General features: G+C 32.2%; 2 protein-coding genes and 1 long non-coding RNA gene across 9 annotated transcripts in view; 1 reads left to right on the top strand and 2 right to left on the bottom strand.

Annotated features, from left to right (window-relative positions):
- The window catches only part of LOC126770709 (lethal(2) giant larvae protein), a 43669-nt gene extending 42739 nt beyond the window's left edge, over positions 1 to 930 (bottom strand). For 5 of the 6 annotated variants that reach the window (XM_050490224.1, XM_050490227.1, XM_050490228.1 and 2 more), the window contains exons 1-2: positions 436 to 548; positions 273 to 365 (exon numbers count right to left, since the gene is read on the bottom strand). In XM_050490224.1, the coding sequence (XP_050346181.1) occupies positions 273 to 365; positions 436 to 438 (96 nt within the window). In that variant the 5' untranslated portion in view covers positions 439 to 548. Of the gene's footprint in view, positions 1 to 272; positions 366 to 435; positions 549 to 780 lie in introns of those variants that run through there. The other variant, XM_050490225.1, reaches the window with a different exon arrangement.
- Positions 931 to 8483: 7553 nt separating this feature from the next.
- LOC126770712 (uncharacterized) lies at positions 8484 to 12651 on the top strand. Of its 2 annotated transcripts, XR_007669481.1 has the most exons (3): positions 8484 to 9039; positions 10271 to 11189; positions 12268 to 12651. XR_007669481.1 is itself a non-coding variant. In XM_050490231.1 (2 exons), the coding sequence occupies exons 1-2, from the start codon at positions 8907 to 8909 to the stop codon at positions 10861 to 10863; spliced, it is 726 nt and encodes a 241-aa protein (XP_050346188.1). In that variant the 5' UTR covers positions 8484 to 8906; the 3' UTR covers positions 10864 to 11913. The 2 variants fall into 2 exon arrangements, 1 of the variants encoding a protein (XP_050346188.1); XM_050490231.1 differs by lacking the exon at positions 12268 to 12651 and having other exon boundaries at positions 10271 to 11913.
- Positions 8937 to 10342, bottom strand: LOC126770713 (uncharacterized). Its single transcript, XR_007669482.1, has 2 exons — positions 10003 to 10342; positions 8937 to 9874 (listed from the first exon to the last, which is right to left on the bottom strand). It is a non-coding gene; the product is annotated as an uncharacterized LOC126770713 (long non-coding RNA).
- Positions 12652 to 22040: the final 9389 nt, after the last annotated feature.

The raw sequence follows: 22040 nt of genomic DNA, 5'->3' as shown, positions 1-22040 counted from the left end.
AAAGTGATTTATTAATATATTTTCCTACATTACATATATAGTTCTGATCTAACTATTGATATCTTTAAAAAAAATTAAATTATACTAAAGTTTCATAATAACTGCAAAATAAATAAATAGAAATTACAATACATTTTTAACCAGGAATTAACCCGTGACACATAATTCACTGTTTTGTTTACATATATTTTCTGTATTCATTTATAATTATTTGTTGCATAGATAACTACTAATAATGTAGATAATAAAATCATACTTGAGTAATCACTTACCTTGCGAAAAGCGAACAGCTCATTTTGCAGTTTCTGCCTCTCTGCAGAGGGCTGCTGGCCCTTCCCACGTATAAACTTTAGCATTCTGCCGGCCTGCAACAAGACAATCACTTAGCACACTTCACAGGGGCACCACAGGACAAGAAAACAGACACGAGCCTACCATGATTTCATACTAGACGAGTGAACACTAGTATCTTAACCGGCACCGGAAAGCCGACTGACTTCGCAGCGCTTTTCTGGCTCAAGCGCGGCGTTGTCACCGCTTAGCCCCGCACCCAGATAAAAACATTAGTTATTCTTGAAATCGCAAGATAACCGGTGCGGAGATAACATTTTAGATAGCATGGGAATGTTACGGAATATCGAATTTATAGTAGTTTTAATGATTATCGAAGCAATCCTTAGGCAACGCCTGTCGAACAGGTTACAAGTTTAACTGAACCTTGTTTTGAACGTAGCGAGTTGTTTTATACTTGGTATCAAAAGAATATCCGAACTTACGTACCTGAAGACGACAGTTTGAAGATTTTTAGTTATAAAATCCAAATTTAGAGGAATGACAGACAAGTCACAACGGCGTCAGAAATACATACAAACACAATGCAAAGACATAATATTCATGAACATACGCACACGAAACGCACCCACACTACGCCATGACGTGACGTGACTGGTTTTGTAATGTTACCATACGTTGATTCACGGAGAATTCAAGCTCTTATTTAAAGATATTTTTTTAATGTGAGTACCGCTACTATAAAAAAAATACCATAAAATTCAATGATTTTATATATGTGAAAAGAAGCAGATTTGTTACTAGTGCATGCAATTTGAAGACACAAAAACGTCTCGTATTAATCGCTCATAAATAATATCATTGAAAATCATAAAAATTAATAGTTGAATCTCCCGAACAAGGCATGGTCTTAAGGAAGCATCTCAATTTGATAACTAGAAGTATATGGCAATATTTATAGTTTGATTTGACAAATTAACTGGTATGACTACAGAAAAAAATATCTAACGATTACTTATAGTGGTATCAGTATATTAGTTTAACTATACCATCTCTTTCACACGACGGAATATTTTGCGGAATATTTTTAACTTTTGTTCTGCTAGGGTATAAATTACTATACTTTTAAAATGTTTTGGTAATATTTATATAAATAGTAAGATAAAGTAATTTCTTATTGCATTTTTTATATAAAAAAATATTGTGTCAGGTAACAATAAAATATATTTTCAGTTTATGTTTAACTGTGCTAGAATTAAGTTGTAAAAATCATTGTCCACTTATAATTATTGGGTCTATATATTTTAGTAGATATGGATAATAAATTTTCTATTCGTTCACACGTGTATATTGTATGAAAAAGCATACGAAACTGGCAACTCTTGAAATGTCAGAATTAAAACGTCAAAAGTGAAAGTATGACTTTAGACGGTTAGCGGTAAATTTCAAAGTATATAGTTTCTACTCAACATAATTAAACACTTTAAACCGATTAAAGTCATAAGAAATTTTACAATTTTATTTATGAATTGAATCAACATCATTATCATCATCATGGTCATGATAAGACCTCTCCAATGGCACGCCACAGAGCATGATCTTCAGCTCTCAATTTCCATCCGCTGTCAACCGCTTTGCGTTTATCGTCACTTCACCTATCTGGAGGACGTCCTACGCTACGTGGTCTCCATTCCAGAACATGTCTACTCCAACGGTTGTCGGAACTTGAACTTTTTACTGGTGGTAAGGCTTTGTGCAAGCTCGTCTGGGTAGGTACCACCCACTCATCAGATATTCTACCGCAAAACAGCAATACTTGATATTGTTGTGTTCCGGTTTGAAGGGTGAGTGAGCCAGTGTAATTACAGGCACAAGGGACATAAAATCTTAGTTCCCAAGGTTGGTGGCGCATTGGCTATAAGCGATGGTTGACATTTCTTACAATGCCAATGTCTAAGGGCGTTTGGTGACCACTTACCATCAGGTGGCCCATATGCTCGTCCACCTTCCTATTCTATAAAAAAAAAAAAAAAAAACTGCGACACATGTGACCACCCACTGCCAAATATTTTGGGCTATGTCGATGAAATGATTAGGTAACCTTAAATATTATCGGTAACGTACTTACTCTTTTTCAATTAATCTGGGGTGCTAACATAATCATTCAAACTTACTGATCCATCATGAATAATATTTAAATTGAATATGATTGACTGCCTCGTTGGTCTAGTGGCTTGATATAAGGTCTCAGACCGGGGGTCCTGGGTTCAATTAATCGGTCGGACCAATAAAAAGTTATTGGGCTTCTTTATCAGAAAATTCTCAGTAGCAGCCCGGAGTCTGGAAGTCGAAAGTGTGTACACTCCCGTGCCTCGGAAAGCACGTAAAGCCGTTGATCCTGCGCCTGAACTCTTTCCGGTCGTGTCGGATTGCCGTCCCATCGGATTATGAGAATGTTAGTTAATAGTAAGTGCACCTGTGTTTGCGCACACACTTGTGTACTATAATATCTCCTGTGTAGTTGGTTAATCTCTCTTAAGATTGGCCGCCATGGCCGAAATCGTTCTGGCGGACCTTATTATTATCAATATTTAAATAAATACTTACTGTGGTGGAATCCTTGGGTATAAATCCCTATCTGATCTTATATACTAAATAGGATAAACAAATCAATTCCATTATCCATAAACATAATATACTAAGTTACTACCTACTGTTAGTATATGTTAAGTGAATGTTATATGTATATTATTTTTTATGTCTTTGACATTACCGTTATTTTTATTAAAGTAAATGGTATCAATCTGGTTTTTAGCCTTCTGGTCGTTTTCAACTACTTTGCCATGGTACTCTAAGCGTATACAAAAATTGACTGATTTCATTCTAACTTGCAGATTATAAAATATTTTACTCGGAGTGGCTTAAAAAATCTTGTACCTTTTAAAAATGGCTGATAGATAATGCCACCATTTACGTCAAGGTCACCTTTAGTTCAAGATTTTGTTAAAGTATATAAATAAAAAATAGTAGGAACTGTAGTATGTATAAGATGATTAAAAATACTGCGATAGAATTAAATAGCGATTCGTGGATATATATGTGGTAGATTTTCATCATGTTAATTTCCTCACATAGTAAATACATGAATAGAATATATTCAGTGGTCGTTGCGTGTGTTTGAACCCACAATCATCGGTTAAGAATTACGTGTTCGAATCACTGGTCCATTTCGGCTCTATAAATTATAATAATTTCAAAGACTATAGTTTCTTTAATTTAAAATTATATTCAAATATACTAAACAAAACAAACCAATAATAAAAAAATAACTCTTAGTATATTGAGTATACTATACGCTAAGAGTATATACTATAAAAAAAGCCGAGATGGCCCAGTGGTAAGAACGCGTGAATCTTAACCGATGATCGTGGGTTCAAACCCGGGCAAGCACCACTGAATTTTCATGTGCTTAACTTGTGATTATAATTCATCTCGTGCTTTACGGTGAAGGAAAACATCGTGAGGAAACCTGCATGTGTCTAATTTCACTGATATTCTGCCACATGTGAATTCTACCAACCCGCATTGGAGCAGCGTGGTGGAATAAGCTCCAAACCTTCTCCTCAAAAAGAGGAGAGGAGGCCTTTAGCCCAGCAGTGGGACATTCACAGGCTGTTACGGAAGAGTATATACTAAGAGTTATTTTTTGTTAATATTTCTTAACAATACCCCTGCGGAATTATTCCATTAAAACCACGCATGTACATTTCGTTGCTCATAATCGAGTGAGTGCATGTTTAAAGCATGGACAGGCACTTATTGCTTGAGCCTCGAGTCCTGACGTTAAGAGTACTAATGGCACGTCTGTTTGGAGACTTTAAAATTATCAATTTTAAAGATATCTATTTTATAATGCGATATTGGTCCTAGACATTTTTTTTTGTCCTAGTTCTTGTAACCTTAAAGTTATAATAACAAATACCTACATACAAACTAACGTTTGTTAAAGTTTTTAGAAATTTATATTATGAAACAATCACTCAACATTATAATAATAATTCAATAACTATATAGGTATTTTTGGCACATTTTATTTTCTATATAATATGTATCCGTGTGTATCGAAATCAAGAAATATATTTTATTAAAACATTTATATTTTTATTTCTGTGCTGAGACGTGTGTTTCAAAATAAGATAATTAAATTAATAAAAAATATTATAAGAGTAAACTAAAACAAAAGTAAAATAAAAACAAATTATACATTACAAATTTATACAAAAACACGCCGTCTTAAAGATTGTCCTGTGGCATTATACCTAAGACGCTAGCAATATTCCCTTTCTGTACTGCTAGCTTTTGGGCTAAGTAAGCGCCAGCTCTTGGGTCACCAGAATTGTGGACCAATTCCTTTGAAAGATCTTTTACATTTTTTTCAGTATCAGACGACCATGGGCCTAATGTTTCAAAACCCAGCTCCGCAAATTCATATTCGTTAGATAAAAGTGAATATTTGCGGCGCTTGAGTATTTGAGCAGCATTTGCAACGGCTTTACGAAACCTATTCCAAATATGAGATACTACCAGCGTGTCTACGCAAGTTGCATCCTATACAAGGACACGTCCCATCGACCATGGCACTATTCTTGCTCCATCAGGTCTCTTGCTATCGTCTCTGCATAAGTCATTTAGTTAAAAAGGGACAGGAATCGATGCTGTGGCCAAAGCCCGATAGAGTATGTCAGTTAGGCTATATGCACGGTCAGCGTTTTTGCAGCAGCTGAGTTGATGGTGTCCGAAATCTATACGGGTCCCACAGAGACATGACGTGTGAGGCTCGCACACCTTTAAACCTAAACGAAGGCATACGGCGACGTTTATCGTTGCCAGATCATGTACAATTCCTAAGTTTTGGGAAGGGAGAGCCTGACTCTTTTTTAGATACAGCTAGCAGGGACAGGAGTAAATCGTGTGTAAGCTTATTACGGGGAGAATCCCACTGCAAGATAATTATGAAATACTATGTTGCTTGCTATAATACTATGTTGCTAATAAGTAATTACATACAAAATGAAGGGTCAAAACTTGTCCTTGTAAAACTCGGCGCGTCGTCAATTCGAAGGTAGGTAATTTTTTTAACAAATTCGCAATATTGAGCATGTTAAGACTCAAAGAAAAAATAAATATTACATTATTCATATATTAAAAGTCAAGTTCGTATAATTTATGCGGGGATATTAATCCCGTCGGAAATATAACGGACTTACCTTGATTGTCCTTTGTATAAATAATTTATTAATGTAATGGAGTTTATAACGCCCAAGAGACATGAGCTTTCAATTGTTATTTTAATGTTGTATACCGCTCATTAAAACAGATTTTGCGAGTATATGTAAAGCCTTTAAATTCCCTCCATTTGAGGGGAAGGTTGGGAGCTAATCCACGTTGCTCCAATACGGATTGGTACGTATTGGCAATGGGTTTGGAGATCCACCCACCACGTGCTATCAACGCGTGCGTGACATCAATTCCATCGCGAACAAAGAAATTTGGCAACTCCTTTCTTTGTCGCACTTCCAAAAAATGGAATTCCTTACCAGCTCACGTGTTCCCCTCCTCTTACAACCCGGGTTCCTTCAAACGAGGCGTGAAGAGGCATCTTGCGGGCCGGCAAGGCGAAGGCGGCTAGTGCAGAACGTTTTGCCCGTCTGTACTGGCCTTCGTCGCGTTTGGACTCTACTACCACTTACCATCAGGTGGAGTAGTCATTTGCCCTCCCGGCGAATATATAAAAAAAAGTGCAGGTTTTCTTACAATATTTTCCTTTACTGCCAAGTGCAAGATAAATTAAAAACACAAACAATACACATGAAAATTCAGTGATACTTGCCCGGGTTTGAACCCAAAATCTTCGGCTAACATTCAGTTGTTTTAACCACTGGGTTATCATGTCTCAATTTTTTATTTATACAATAATAATAATACTAAAAGAAATAAAATCGAAGTGTCAGTCTGTGCTATTTGCGAGTTACCAAATCCAAAACAATCATTATTTTTGCCTGCCTATTTGTTCAGAGTAATCTTCAAAACGGCTAAAAATTGCAAATGCAAATAACTACTTATTCAAAAATCAAAATTGTTAGTCTCAAGTTATAACAATTTAAAGTTCCGTACGCATCTTTGTTGTTATTTTAGGCCTATCTATACTCTATACAAAAAAATACGGATTTTTTAAAGATAATATAACAAAACCAAAGCAATCATTTTTTTTTAATTTTAGACTACCACTATCTAATAATTTAAATATTGTATATAAATACTTCAAATTCGTATTATGTACGTTAAAATGGCTGACTTTAAAGGGTTTTCGTCACAAACTGAATGTATTATCAATACTATTTGTCTTTTGTCTTGTTTGTTTTAATAGTAAAACAGTGTATAGACACTATCCACGTGTTTAATGTCACTGAGTTAACTGACAACAACCTCAGACCTCAGATACAAGTAGCCTTGTGACGCACTGTCGATACTAGTCTATCAACTCATGGATACTCGGAGACGAAAAGTTATACCAGAAAATGAGATGTTTTTAGTATGTGTACAATATTATGATTACCTCGTCAAGCGTGAATTTCATATTTTTGTATATAATATAAAGTTTGCATGAGAATTATTTGTGTTTGTAACACATTTCAAGCTCAGTAGTGAGTTGAAACATGCTGAAACCTACGTGTGTCCGCAGTTAAGTATCGTAATGAAATAACTTTGGAACTTATGACCTTCTTCGTAAGAGGACAGATATTAGTATAATAATGAGTTTTAATGTTGTATATCTTCATAATTAATAAGCGTCAAAGCTTTGGTCTACAGGCCGCCTAGCGATGTAAAGGTCGCAGATTCGTTACTGACCCCTTGGGCTATTGTCATATCCAACAAAAGCTTAATTGGAATATTAGCAAGTCGTTAAAAAGCAGACCTTGCTATTTTATTATTAAATATATATAAATATTTGTATTGAGTTAATTTTATTTGAATAAGTTATTAATGGTTCGTTATTCCTCTAAATAATGGTTCTATTTCAATTATTTTTTTATTTATTATAGCTACGTTATTATATAATTATTATTATATATTAAATAAATAATAAAGAACACGTTAGAATATTTAACATTTTGTTTAGTTGGTAGGTAGTAGGTATCATATTACGAAATAATATGATAATATATTAAAGTAAGAAAAAAGTATAAGCAGAGCTAGTAGTTAGTAAATTTAAGAAATAAACACAAAGTACAGCTAATTAATAAAATTGAAACTCATGTTAGAATCGGTCTCATAAATAATTAATATATGTATAAAAAGTAGTTCTTATATAAAAAAAAATCATATATGATTTGTCTGTTAAACCAAAGAAGTGATATCGACGCATTGAATCCCGACTACGAAGTTACCACAAAACTACATTAACGCGGCAGAAATCGAATGAAGCTGGTATCACATTTGTGGTATGTCCTGATTTTAGACGATTTCAAACGCACCGGGACGACTACGACACTAAATTTAACCGACACGATTAAAGATATTAAGCATTTTTGAAGTAGACATTGTGATATATACCTTTTCAAATTTGTACTCAAGCAGATAAATAGTAATATTTTGTTTTGTTTTTTTTTCTTTAACAAATCGAACTTAAGTGTTTATTGTTCATACTAGTCGATAAGTTAAAATATAATATTGCATTTTTAGCTTAATCCTTGTCGATTTTTTAGGCGAAGAAATGTTTAAGGTAACTTTTCTTCTGTTTTTGCGTTTTTGCTGACTAGCAGTCAGCTCGTAACCACAACTGTAACTCTGACAAGAGGTCGCGTCGCCATAAAATTATGAACGCGATTAAAACCCCGCTTACAATGTAAAATTTTAAAAAGCAAAACTTAATTTTTTTATCAATAATTCGACTTTATTATCAAATACAATAAGAGGCAATACTGCTATTTTAAGCAATTATATAATTAACATTGTTGAAAACTTAACACAAATCAATTAATTATTTTCAATTATCATTAATAATTATCATAATTATTAGTAATAATGTTTGTATAAAAATATCCTAAAACAAACACTCTATTAAAAAAAAGTATCGTATTATTTACAAATTATATTTTACAATGGAAATTTTTGCCGTCTCGTTGTGTTATAAATGTCTTTAGGGTCCGTTCACACAGACCGGCTCGGAGAGGAGAGCAGATTTTTATCACGTTGGAAACAGTGTTTTGAGTGATTGTAGTAAAGTTTATTTTTGCATTTGCACCTTTTTTGCCATTAAAAATGCCTGAACGCGCTTCGTGTGAAGTAATAAAAGGAGCCGACCGGCTCCGCTTGCGTGCTCTTTCTCGCTCGCGCAGCCGATCGGCTCTGATTGCGTGCTCTTTCTCGCTTGCGCAGCCTGTCGGCTCCGATTGCGTGCTCTTTCTCGCTCGCGCAGCCGATGGGCTCCGATTGCGTGCTCTTTCTCTATCGCGTAGCCGATCGGCTCCGATTGCGTGCCCGCTGCGGCCGCGCCGACCGCCATTTTGATAGCAACATTTGAACGTAATAGTTGTGCGTACTTGTACGAAAAGATGAATGATGAAAAATTAATAATACTCGTGTCAAAATATGAGTGTTTATTTGACATAACCAAGCCATCATATAGCGATCGGATAATGAAAGACAATGCATGGGAGGAAATTAGCAAATGTCTCGGAATAAGTGGTAAGTAAGGTTTTCATTGTTTTACACCTACCCCCAGATACTCAAACGAATTTTAAAGCAAGGGCTTCTTAAACTCGTGCTGCGACGTGTTAGATTCAAAGTCAAAATAGGAATAACATGAGTTTAAATGCGCCCTTACTTTAAAAACTCGTTTGAGTATCTGATCGTTAGAATATACTTATGTAGTAGACAATTTTTATTAAATATAACTTAAGAAACTCGCGTAGCCACTTGATCTTGCCAATCTAAAGCACCACTTGATGAAAAATAATCCTTAAATTTATTCCTTGTGGTTAGAACTGCGTCGCTATTAGAACTGTTTTCATTATTATTGTCTGTTATTGCTGTTAATAAATTTATATTGCTGTGAAATTCATTCTCTTGTCCTGGCGTCCGATTTTCTATTAAAAAATTATGTAAACATGTAGTTGCTAATATAATTAAATCACAGTACTTCGGCTGAATTTTCATTCGTTTTTGATAAATTTCAAATCTTTGAGTTAGCATTCCAAATGCACATTCTACGACTTTTCTTGCCCTGCTTAAACGCAGATTAAATACTTTTTTTGATAATTCTGTTCTTGCTTGTTCTCTTGGATACGGCCGCAATATATTATTGCTCAAAGGAAATGCCTCGTCTCCTATAAAAACATGTGGTAAGCTTTCAGTGGTACTAGGTAGAGGTTTATTTGGGGGCAGCTTTAACTTATTGGTGTTGAGTTTTTTCCAAAATTTTGAATTCTGTAAAATTCCGCCGTCGCTATTTTTACCATATGATCCGACATCAACAATTAAAAAACTGTATTTCGCGTCGACCACAGCTAGTAACACTGTACTGAAAAAGTTTTTATAATTATAGTATAAGCTTCCACTATTATCTGGTGCCTGTATATTGACATGCTTTCCGTCTATAGCGCCCAAACAGTTAGGAAAATTCCAAATATTAAAGAAATCACGTGAAACCTTTTCCCACATTTCTTCATCTGGCATCTGCATAACTATGGGCATCAAAACATCACAAATTACTCTGATTGTCTCATGAATAATTGAATGAACTGTAGAAATTCCCATTCGAAAATTAAATGACAAGTTTTTGAAACTGCAACCAGTGATGAGGAATCTGTAAAAATAAAACAAACACACAAAATAGAAATATAAGACTGCCGTACCAAAACGAACTATAAAATAAAAAAGAGTTATGTTATTAATTTTTCATTTCTGTTCTTTCCAGTGACGCAGTGCCAGGATCGTTGGAAGAAACTGCGAGATAACTTCAGAAAAGCCTATTATAACCGAAAAGGCAAGAGTGGCGATGGTGCAACTACGTCCAAATTGATAAAATTTGAAAAAGAACTTTCTTTTATAATACCATTTTTTCGCAATCGAAACCAAATATCTAATGTAACATTATCATCGGATGATTCAGAGCCTGGCACACCAATACCACCACCATCGACATCATCTAAACGTTCTGACCATTCTGAAGTTGAATCGCTTGCAAGTACTTCTGGCTCGAAAAAGAGACCACGCTTAAGCAAAGATGTTGCTACGGTTTTCGAAGAGTATCTTGAAGAAAAAAGAAATACTACACCCCGTGACAAGGCATTACGTAATTTTTTTTTGTCTATGTCAGATACAGTGGAAACATTCCCAAAAGAAGTCCAAGCACGAATTAAAAGGCGCGTGTTTAACATTGTTAATGAAGCTGAATTAAGTCTGTATGAAAATAGTACAGATTTGAATTATTCTCAGACAGCACTGTCGCATCGTTTCAAAGGCTTGTGTGCAGCGAATTTCTTGGAAGTTATTTTCTACGAATTATAATTTTTTTTTTTTATGAATAAATTTATAGTTCAATGCGTCCCATAGCCCGTCAAGCATAAGTTGCAAATAAGCAAAGGAAACACTTTAATCGGCAGAAGTAAAGATCGTAGCGCCTTACTGATTAAAAGAAAATCTTTGAATAACAAAAGAAATGTAGCATACCCAATTTTTTGCCAATGTCTTTGATGGTAATTCGAGACTTCAAATAGATTAAAATACGAGCTGAACCTTGAACACTTATTAATAGTTATTAACTGGTTTTAGTTATCACGTATTCAACCGCCCAACGGCAATTATTCTTTGTATTTTGTAATCCGGATTGAAAGGTGAGTGCCAGAGCCAGTATAATTAGACACAAGGGATGTAATATATTCCCATTATTATTTCAGCAAGGAATAATTTATATATCTTAGAGTTTACTTGTGGTAGAGATTTGTGCAAGCTCGTCTGGGTAGGTACCACCCACTCATCAGATATTCTACCGAAAAACAGCAGTACTTGGTATTGTTGTATTTCGGTTTGAAGGGTGAGTGAGCCAGTGTAATTACAGACACAAGGGACAAAACATCTTAGTTCCCAAGGTTGGTGTCGCATTGGTGATGTAAGCGATGGTTAACATTTCTTACAATGTCTATGGGCATTGGTGACCACTTACCATCAGGAGGCCCATATGCTCGTCCGACTTCCTATTCTATAAAAAAAAGAGTGGAACAAATAATATTCTCTATGTATACCTTAATATTTATTTATTTTTAATTTATATATTATATTCCCATTTTATCGGTTTTATCCGCTTCAGATCTGGCAGTTAGATTATTATAAATAAGAACTGTACCCGTTATGTACATATAATAAAATGTGCAGTGATTAAATATTGTTTTTTTAAACCAAACCTTTATTATTATTTTTTAGATAAAAGAAAATAATTTGTTACCTATTTTTAAAGTTTTGATAAAACTAAAACATATGACCTTCGCTATTAGCAGTATTAGCATTAGCGGTTACATCACTAATACACGTAGGCGATGCCGTTTCACTTAGGGTATGATTTTAGATAAGATTTTTTTCTTTTATAAATAATATGAACATTTATATGTAATTATTTAATTTATACTCTCATTGTTACTAATTATGTTCTTATTCATTTCAATCATTTTAAACGAAAAATAAAACATTTAAATCACGAGTATATTATATTTCATCACGAGATCTCCTAAGCCATCCGCTCGATTGACTTGAAATTTGTCACAGTTAATCCTTCTCTTCAGTTACTCGTTCCTACTCCTTTAGATTGGATAGGATTTTACGCAAGTCCTATCCAAAATTCCATTTTTCTTCTTATCTACCCGTGCGAAGGTGGTACTATTACGTAGTTGTAAATAAATCTGTTCTTGTTTTGCACAGTACGTGTCACATGGCCAAAATACTGAATACTGGCACTGCCTTTGTAGTGTATCCACCCGACTCCGAGCGCATCCGACCGGCTCCGAGCACATCCAACCGCACCCGCTTTCAGATCTCTTCCAGCCGGTCGATGTGAAATAGTTGGCGGCTCCGCTCCGGCCAATTCCAAGCGTATACGACCCGGTCTGTGTGAAAAGAAAAAAGCAGGCCGATGCTCTCCGAGCCGGTCTGTGTGAACGGACCCTTACAAGGACTCATAGTTACCATGGATACATCGATTGCCGGCGTCGGGCGCATCTTGCATCGTGAACAACATCAACCTAATAAAGGCTTCAGCGAGAAACTCCGTCGCTCTCATTACAAAATGCTTTAGACTGTTTTATTTGTGTATAATTTCAGTGTCGGTCGGAGAGTATTACGTTATGATTAATAAAGTTTGTCAGAGACGAATTTATTCTGTTTACTGTTTCGACGATTACAATCTTTTATTTATACATGATTAAATTTATATTATTAATAAATGTGCACAATGCACTAATATATAACTGTAGTATAACAAAAACCATAAGTTCCGAAAATATTGTTAGACTTTGCCTACCTACTAATCAAAGTCATTTATTATTAGGATATACTTGAATAAAAAATAAATAAAGCTATTGACATAATTATTATCTGGCTATTTTTTAATGCTTACCTTTTGCAAGTTTAACCCAGTACAGCCTTGTTTATAGTTTTTTAATGCATTATATGTTTTATTGGTATACATTTAATAGCTACGTAACATTCTTTATATGAAATGAATGGAATTTCAGGTTACATTTCGAAACATTTGCTAAGTCAAATGCTACACGAAGAAATTGCGGTCTGTTTTGATTATCATTATAATATATAAGCTTTATTTTATATTTTACATTTATTGGCTGTATTAAATATCGAGACATTAAGAGTAATAAGAAATATTAACACTATAGCGAAATAAAATGTTTTTTTTTTAAAAAAACTGCTTATGATATTTTTATGTATATTATTAATTATTATTAATTTATAATAAAAAATATATATATTATGGTTCTTTTAAATTATGAAGAAATATGTATTTGTAATTTAAAAATGTTTTCGATAACTCATCTAATAATATCACTAGATATTATTATCTTTTTACTGTTTTTCTAAACTGTAACTAGTTAATAATATCTAAGCAAAAGATGCTTAAAAAACCAATAACGTCGAGGCGCATTTTTGACGAGGATTCATACAGACCAATTTTAAGATCACAGGGCGGTGAAATTAAATTCCAACTGTTTTAGCGCGAGATGAAAATTCTTTGACAAAAATTATAGCAAGCCATGACGTGTTTTAACAAGCTCTTCGAATACCGAATTTATAATTTTTTTAGCTACCCGTACAAAACCGGACGGGTAGAATAAATAACATCTACAATCATCGTCATATTTCAGCCAATTTACACAAAACCTTAATGTTTTATAACTTTTCTCATGAATCACTCAGTTTAATGGTGAAAACCGTATGAAAATCTGTTTGGGAGTTCGTTTTGAATTTATCGCGTTTAGACAAACAGACACACGTGGCGGGGGGATTTTTTTTATAATATGTAGTGATAAATGATTATATAATAGTAATTGGATTTACTTTATTATAAGAGTACTCATAAATTTTACGATAAAGCGATTAATTAAGCACCAATTAATTATTCGTTATAATGAAACGATGAGAGGATGGATCTAGTTAAAACAAAAATATGCTCGGAATACTGTGAAATTTATTAGAAAATTAATGAAGCTATTTAATTATAAGTATTTATGTAATATAAAGATCCGATGGTCCGGTGGTTAGGACATGGATAAACGTGGTAATGTCGAACGTAATTTTTTCGCATCCTTAGAACAGAAAGGAGGCCCTTTCAGGATTCTATTACTTATTTTTAAGTGAATACTTACTAATATTATATTACCAGTTTTATTTGTCAATTGATTATTTACAATATGTTACATTATGTATAGTTGCTTCGGAAAAACTGACTATTTATAATAATAATAATAATATCCTGGGACATTTTTCACACAAGGCCATCTGATCCCAAATTAAGCTTGTACAAAGCTTGTGCTATGGGAACCAGACAACTGATATACTACATATACTACCTTTATTTTGTAAATACATAATTATATAGAAAACTACACCCAGACTCAGGACAAACAGACATGTTCATGCACACAAATGTCTGTCCTGGGTGGGAATCGAACCCACAACCTTCGGCGTGAAAAGGCAAGTATCTACCAACCACGCCAACCGGCTCTCAATTTATTTTTAAATAAGAACAACACTTACTGTACAAATCATCACCACTTTGATGATATATATATGTGTGTTAATATTTCGTATTAATCTCAATGTCTCGATATTTTATACAACCAATAAATGTAAAATTTATAATATAATACAGCTTATATATAATAATGATAATCAAAACAGACCGCAATTTCTTCGTGTAACATTGACTTTGCATAAATGCAAATGTTTCGAAATGTACCTGAAAATCCATTCATTTCATATAAAGAATGTTACGTAGCTATAAAATGTATACTAATAAAACATATAATGTTACGTCAAGGTCCAAGTGTTTATGCGTTTTCCCACACGAATTACCACTAAAAAACCGAAAAACGCACTAAAAACCAGCGGTACCCACTCCATCTCTTCGGGGTAATATTATTTTCCTGATATGAGACGGGGCCAGTGTATCAATGCATCCAACACTAGGGGCCCTTCTCGTTCCCTAGGAACCAGTGTCAGCCCATCTCAATAAGAGCAGTAACGTCATTGGGTTTTATTGTCCTTTCTGTGCTCAAAGCACAGTTTTGTTCCCAGTCGGAGATCTATTGTTATGCGGAAATATTCATTGTCTAAAAGCGTTCCAAGATTTTTCCTAGAGGGTACCGTATGCAACCGGCGACCTCACTCTTTAGTTGATAAAGTCTGGCACGGTTTATAGCACTTTTTAATTTTTTTGTCATATTTATTGTTTAATACTATATATTTTTTTTACTTTTACCGACATTTTTTTAATAATCATGACTAAGTAATTTGTCCATATTGTCATTCAAAAATAATTCAAGGTTTCATATTAGATGACGAGCCTTCGTCACCATAGTTACGATATAAAAAAAATAAACACAAGTCAACCACTGAGTCATGATGAGTCAGTTGCACATTCAAATTGAATATAATTTCACTGGAACGAACTACAACTGAATAATTTACCACACAGCCCCATTCCGTGAAGTGATTTCATAATGTAAAATATTGTGTTTCAGTATAACAAAGGATGCCGTAACGAGTTTCAGCAATGATTACAATCTCATCATAACTGGAATGTTCTTTGTAGCTGAATTCGTAATTAAGGAATGTAGAAAATATTACGTCTAAACATTTTTTTAGGTAACAAAGAATACTTTATTTAAGAAGCATTTTAGACAAGGGCAGATTGGATTCTAGATTTGATGTATGAACTGGCAAGAATCTCGCCTTTTTTACTACTTAATACAATCAACTATAAAAAAATGCATGAACAAGTTACAAAAAAACTTTCATAAAGAATAAAAACAGGATAAAAACACTGCTTTTTAATAATTTTATAAGATGTTTAAACATTTTTTCTGATTAGATGAAAGTTAGAAGTGTAATCATGACAGTCTTTTTTATATTAAAGATTATTACGTATTCCAACCTAAAACTTTTATTCGAATAAGCGCATTGTGCATTGAAATAGGACACAATACCCACTATTTCAATGTGTACCGTAAATCATCCTGTCGCTAGCAGAAAGTCGTAAAGGTAACTGTCAAGCATTTTGACAACTAATCAATCAGATACTTGCTATCTCCTTCGTGTTTCGCACTCAGTAATTACCTATTTTGCGCTCTACGTGAAATGGAAAAAATTTTGTGTCCATTTAGCGCATTAAAAGTCGAGAAAAGATTTTTCCTTTGTCACTTTATGTCTAAAATTTTTCATTTTATAGTGAAATTATAAAAAAATGCTTTTACTTTGTCTTCTAACTCTTGCAGCGAAAAATTTTTGTTAAATAAGTTGAAATAATCTTGAAAAGACAAATTGGTTTTATATTTTACTTTAGAAATCAATCTCTATACTGCACACTGCCTGTGAATAATATTTATTTATTATATTGATCTATTTGATATTTCATTTTAAAATGTATAATGAAATGTTTCGTTTCATTAAAAACCAACATTTTTATAATACACTTTAATAATACACTTATTTTAGTATTATAATAACTTCTTCTTTCCTGCAATAATCTATAAATAATAATATTTTGGTCCACTTTTTATGAGTAACCAATGAATGAATATCAAGATAAACATGCTCTTATGTGTGACTATTAAAATAAATATTAAAAGAACTAATTAATAATAATAAAGATAAGTTAATAAACATAATTTCAAAGTTCTACCTGGAGTAATAAACTAGCTTTAAGTATGTATTTATTCTGTCAGTGCTCGAAAATTTCTATTTAGAATCACGTCAAAGGAAGCGTTCCCGATAAAATGTTTTTAAGGCAATCGCGATTTCATCCCGACGTTTTACTAAGGAAACACACCGTCTCCACGAACTTACTTGATATTTGATACCAACACTTATTGAATTAATATTATGTCTAAATATGTACTGTAATAATTCTGTTGTTAGTTCTGATAAAATAAAATAAAAATTAGAAAACTCATTTTATTAACAACTACTTTTATTATCTTCTCCTCCTCTGTTTATTTTGCTTATAGTACTAATAATATAGTAATATTCAGTCCGTGGAGTATTATTATGTTAAAATATTATAACAAATAAAATATTTTTATCACAGTACCTAGATCATCACGACTATAAGAAGTGATAGCTTCTATGTCTTAATTATAAATTTCTCGCTGATAGCTAAATTACTTATAAATGAGTCGCATCAAATGAAAAACCATTAACCAAAAAAATAAAACTTAACTTTTAAACAAGAAGTAATTAAAAATGTTTCATTTTTCGTTATTATTTGTTATAAACAAACAGGTTACGTTTTTCACCTCGTAAATCATATCTAAATGCTTAGTACAAGTCACACCTTCAATGACCTAACTGCTAAACTGTAGTTTTATTTTACGCCATTCATTTTAAAGTATTGCTTTTTTTAAGTTTATCAAAAGTAAGTCTGTAGTTTGAATTTCTTGTTTTCAAATCAGACATGAAACAGCTCTTAATACAACCTTCATATTCACAACGTGTCTGCTCCTGTCCTGATTCAAATATACACGTACCTCTTGACCTCAACACTACGAGAGTGCCTTTGACAAAGACGGCCAATTAAAATTCCTTTTTTGTAATCTTATTTTATAAACGAGAAGTGGTTATATGTTTGAGTCAATAAACTAAAACAGTAACTAAATTTTAAGAATAATATATGCCTCGTTATTTTAATTAATTAAAGCCAATGTCACTTTGACATTAATTATTTAGATGTCAATTGTCAAACTAAATAATTGAAGCCGAAATCGACATTAGGTCATATTAGAGTTTTTTTAATTAACTTACGAACGAATGGCTTATACTCGATTTCCCCAATGAAAGAATTATAAAATTCATTCACTTTTTTTTCTGAAAAAGTCGGTTAAAAATTATAAAATCTTACTTCGGAGACAAAGGTTATTTTTATTTTAGTTAATAAAGTTTCGAGTTCACATAGTTACGCAAAATGGATGCATCGATGTACCATGCATCCAATTTCACCGGCAGACTGTGAAAGGATCTGGTGGAGGCAGAAAATGCTCTGAATAAAAAAATCGTTAAGAGAATGTGGGGGACACGAAATACTTCGTACACTGGCGTCTGATTAACATCGCATCTATTGTGTTCGAAGAAAATAAAATAAAAAGATTTTTTCTTACTCTAAATATACCTTTTGTGCTATTTTTTCTATTGTTTACCTGTTAGAGAAGGCAGTCGGTTTCTTTGTAATTGTACCTCACATATATATATAATGTGTATTCATTTCCTGCACAGCCTTATCTCGTCTGAACCCTATTCAGAGAACCTTAAATAATGAATAAAGTTGGGTAAATATTGTCTATTAAACATAGAAATGTGTAACTTTTGACAAAGTTTAATACTTATATATTAAGTAATGCTATGAACATAATGTCTTGTAATATAAGTCTAAAAATCAGATTTTTGTGATAAATCTCAATATCTTACAAATGAAAGTTTTGTTAAGACTGTCATTATAATAATTTTCTTTGTAGATATGTATCTTAAAATATATACGAATAGCATGAATAGATTTAAGGAAAACTCAAGACAAGAAATGTTACAATGAAATCTTAAGGAAATGGTTTGACGGATTGTATCTCTCAAAGCTTTAATCTTTTAAACGAAATAGATAAAATAAGACGTCTTAAGTGATTGATGGTTAAATACTTACATATTCATACGTCGTATTAATTTTAAGATATCAAAATCATAACACAATCGGCCACTCATTTATATTTGTCAATTAATAAATTAAAAAATATAATTTATAGACAATACATTCCTTAAAATTAAATTTAAAAAAAATACGAAAATAAGAAGAAGAAGCACCAAAGATATGTGCGAAAGTTCAAATCGATTAATTTATATTCAGTAAGAATATTAGACTGAAACATAAGTAAAATAAAACCTTGTAAAAACGTAGCATTGTTTACTTTTATAAATAATTTTAAAAGTACATAAATAATATAAAATATGTTTTTAAACTCTTTAACTAAAATCACTATCAGACGAAATTTCTATTTTTTTTCTAATTATATAAAAATAATCTGTCTTTATATAAAGGCTTCCGATGTGACAGACAGATAATGAAGGTAACCTCAAACGAGTATTGATTAAAACATTTTCGCAGCCCGATCCGTTGAGAGCCAGCTAGAAGTGTCGCCCTCACACATGCCTCGTTAAAAATTGAGCACCCTCCATTGCAACATTTTCTCCTTTTTTGCTGAAAACGCTTGAAATCCGGATATAACTTCCATTTTTTTATAAAATCAAGAACTTACAACAATCTAGTGACTTGATTATAAGTATAAGATATTTTGTTAGAAAACTTAAAGTATCTAATGTCTTTTGTCAATGCCAATTTTAAATCAAAACTCGAGTCTCAAGAATGGTGTGAAAACCTTTTTAGAAAATTTGAAGAGTATCATTAACACAATATTATATTGAATTCTTATTTGTTCCAATTACGTAAACAATAAGTGTACTTTATACGAAATAAGGAGTACAGCTATTAATTAAACTTGGATACCTGAGGTTTGTTTTCAATAGAAATGAGTATAAAAGCTAGAAACAATGTTCAACTGGAGTAAAACTTCCATTAAGCGCTTTGCTTTTAAGTTACATCTATAAAAACTTTTTACCAAATTGATCCGACGCTTACTGCAAATTCAGTTTCTTGTGAAATACTTTAAAAGGCTTCATCGACATTACGTTCGAGCAAATTTCTTCACGTCTCAGGGTAAATAGAGCTCGTATTTATTTTTAACACCCTTATATGAATTTTAACAAGCCTAACAGCCTTTAGGTTTTATATTTGTAAATAGCATTTTATTTTCCAATAGACTTACTATAAGTATTTTCATCAAAATGTTTACGATTTATAGTATTATAATATTTATTATTTATTTCCGTTATATTATTACGTTATTTTATGTTTAAAGTATGCAGTGCTTACGTATTATGATTGTTAAGCTAAGCTGTTATTATTCTTAGGCATTAAAAAAATCTTGATGTGAAAATAAAAAAAAAAACCGTATTTGTCGTTGTTTTTTTTCTTTAGTGTCTACTAGCTATTACTATTTGTTGCTGAATTATCTTAATTATTCAAGTGTCAAATTGCAACCTTTTCAAAACATCAATAAGTATAGAGGAATATAGTTTTCTGTATCTGATAATTTAATTTTAAGCCTATTATTCTACGGATTCATTAATATGTAAATTTCAGATGAGGGGATCGACTGGACATTAGTTATGATACCTATCTGATACGAAATAATTTTTAATCAAAAAACTTAAACTAAAAATAAAATATGTAATGTATAATATCTCTTAGCAATGGTGACAATTTACTGGAATAATGAGATCGATCGATAAATTATTTAAAATTAATATTAATGTTTGATATTTCCTCTGAAATTTTTTTACTAGAGTATTTTTGTCTATCAATAATACATAATTTTATATGATTATTTTAAATTCACCCAATATTATTTTATAATAATACATTTTTTAAATATTTTTTGCTTTATTGTAACCCTTTAAATACAGTCATAAGTCCAAAATATTTAGTTTTTATGTGACAATAATATCGTGATAGCGACGTGACGGGTCAGAACTTTCCAGACTACAATTTCACTGAAAAGCCTAGACCGTCTTATTATGGATTTCGTGAAATTAAAAGGAATAATATTTACTTGCGCTTGGTACAAAAATTTATCTTCTCTATTAAAATATTGCTATTGAATTGAGAGAAACTACTTATCCACAAATTATTATAAAGTTTTTTTTTTCCTGGGACATTTTTCACACACGGCCATCTGATCCCAAATTAAGCTTGTACAGAGCTTGTGCTATGGAAACCAGACAATTGATATACTACATATACTATTTTTCTTTTGTAAATACATACTTATATAGAAAATTACACCCAGACTCACACAAATATCTGTCCTGGGTGGGAATCGAATCCACCAACCACGCTAACCGGCTCAAAAAAAAGGCAATTATAAATACAAGTCCATTTGTTTCGATTGTTGACAATGGAGCTATTACGTCTAGTCGGATTATATTAACATTTTTAATTGTTATAGCAGTCAATTGTGTTTGAAGCGAATACCTTATAATTTATTATTATTAATAAATATATTACCTTTTTTACGCTGTGATCAAGTGAAACTAAATTTAATATTCTCGTACTTGAAAATATATTAGCCGTACCTTTGAAGTAATGTTTAAGCAATTAGAATGAGCTGATACATTTTTTTTAAATACCAGTCAGTATAATGAACTGTTAGCGTATTTCGACTTCACTTTAATATCGATTGAACGAACGAACCGGAATAAGTCGTTGTGATTGGTCCAGTGGTCTTTATGACAGAGCCACTTATCGTTATTCTGAGGCGGAAATGTTCGGATGGGGAACGAATGATGAATTGTGATAAAGTGGAAAAAAGCCATTTTATACAACGCTAATTTTTAACTTGCAACAAAGAAGGTATTAATGTAATGGTTTTTAAATCCAAAATGGTCACTTCAAATTTAAAAGAAATCGTTGAATTATGAAAGTGTAATAATATTTAAAAATCTCTTCGTTTGGATTATATTTAGAAATAATTTAAAGATTAATAATATTCGAGCTTTATACTATATTTTGTTGCATAATTATGTATATTGCCATATAACAAAACTGCTTGTATTATATAAATCTTGAACTTAAAACCATTATATAACATCTTTTCTTCTTGCAATAAAAGGGATTTAAAACTTAAACCACAGTGTCACTCCATAGAGGGTTAACGGATTAACAGAAGCCAAAACTTCTTCCCAAGCAAGGTATAATATATTATATTATGCTCGTTATAATATATTAATTAATTGCGGAATATAATACTTGTTGAATTAAATTTCGTAAAGTATCAAGTATCTTGCTAAGCTAAGTACATTGC

This window comes from Nymphalis io, chromosome 9 (genome assembly GCF_905147045.1).
Source record: "Nymphalis io chromosome 9, ilAglIoxx1.1, whole genome shotgun sequence".
NCBI classification, from domain to species: Eukaryota; Metazoa; Arthropoda; class Insecta; order Lepidoptera; family Nymphalidae; genus Nymphalis; species Nymphalis io.
Note: the sequence above shows the minus strand (reverse complement) of the source record. Positions and strands in the feature narration are given on the sequence as shown.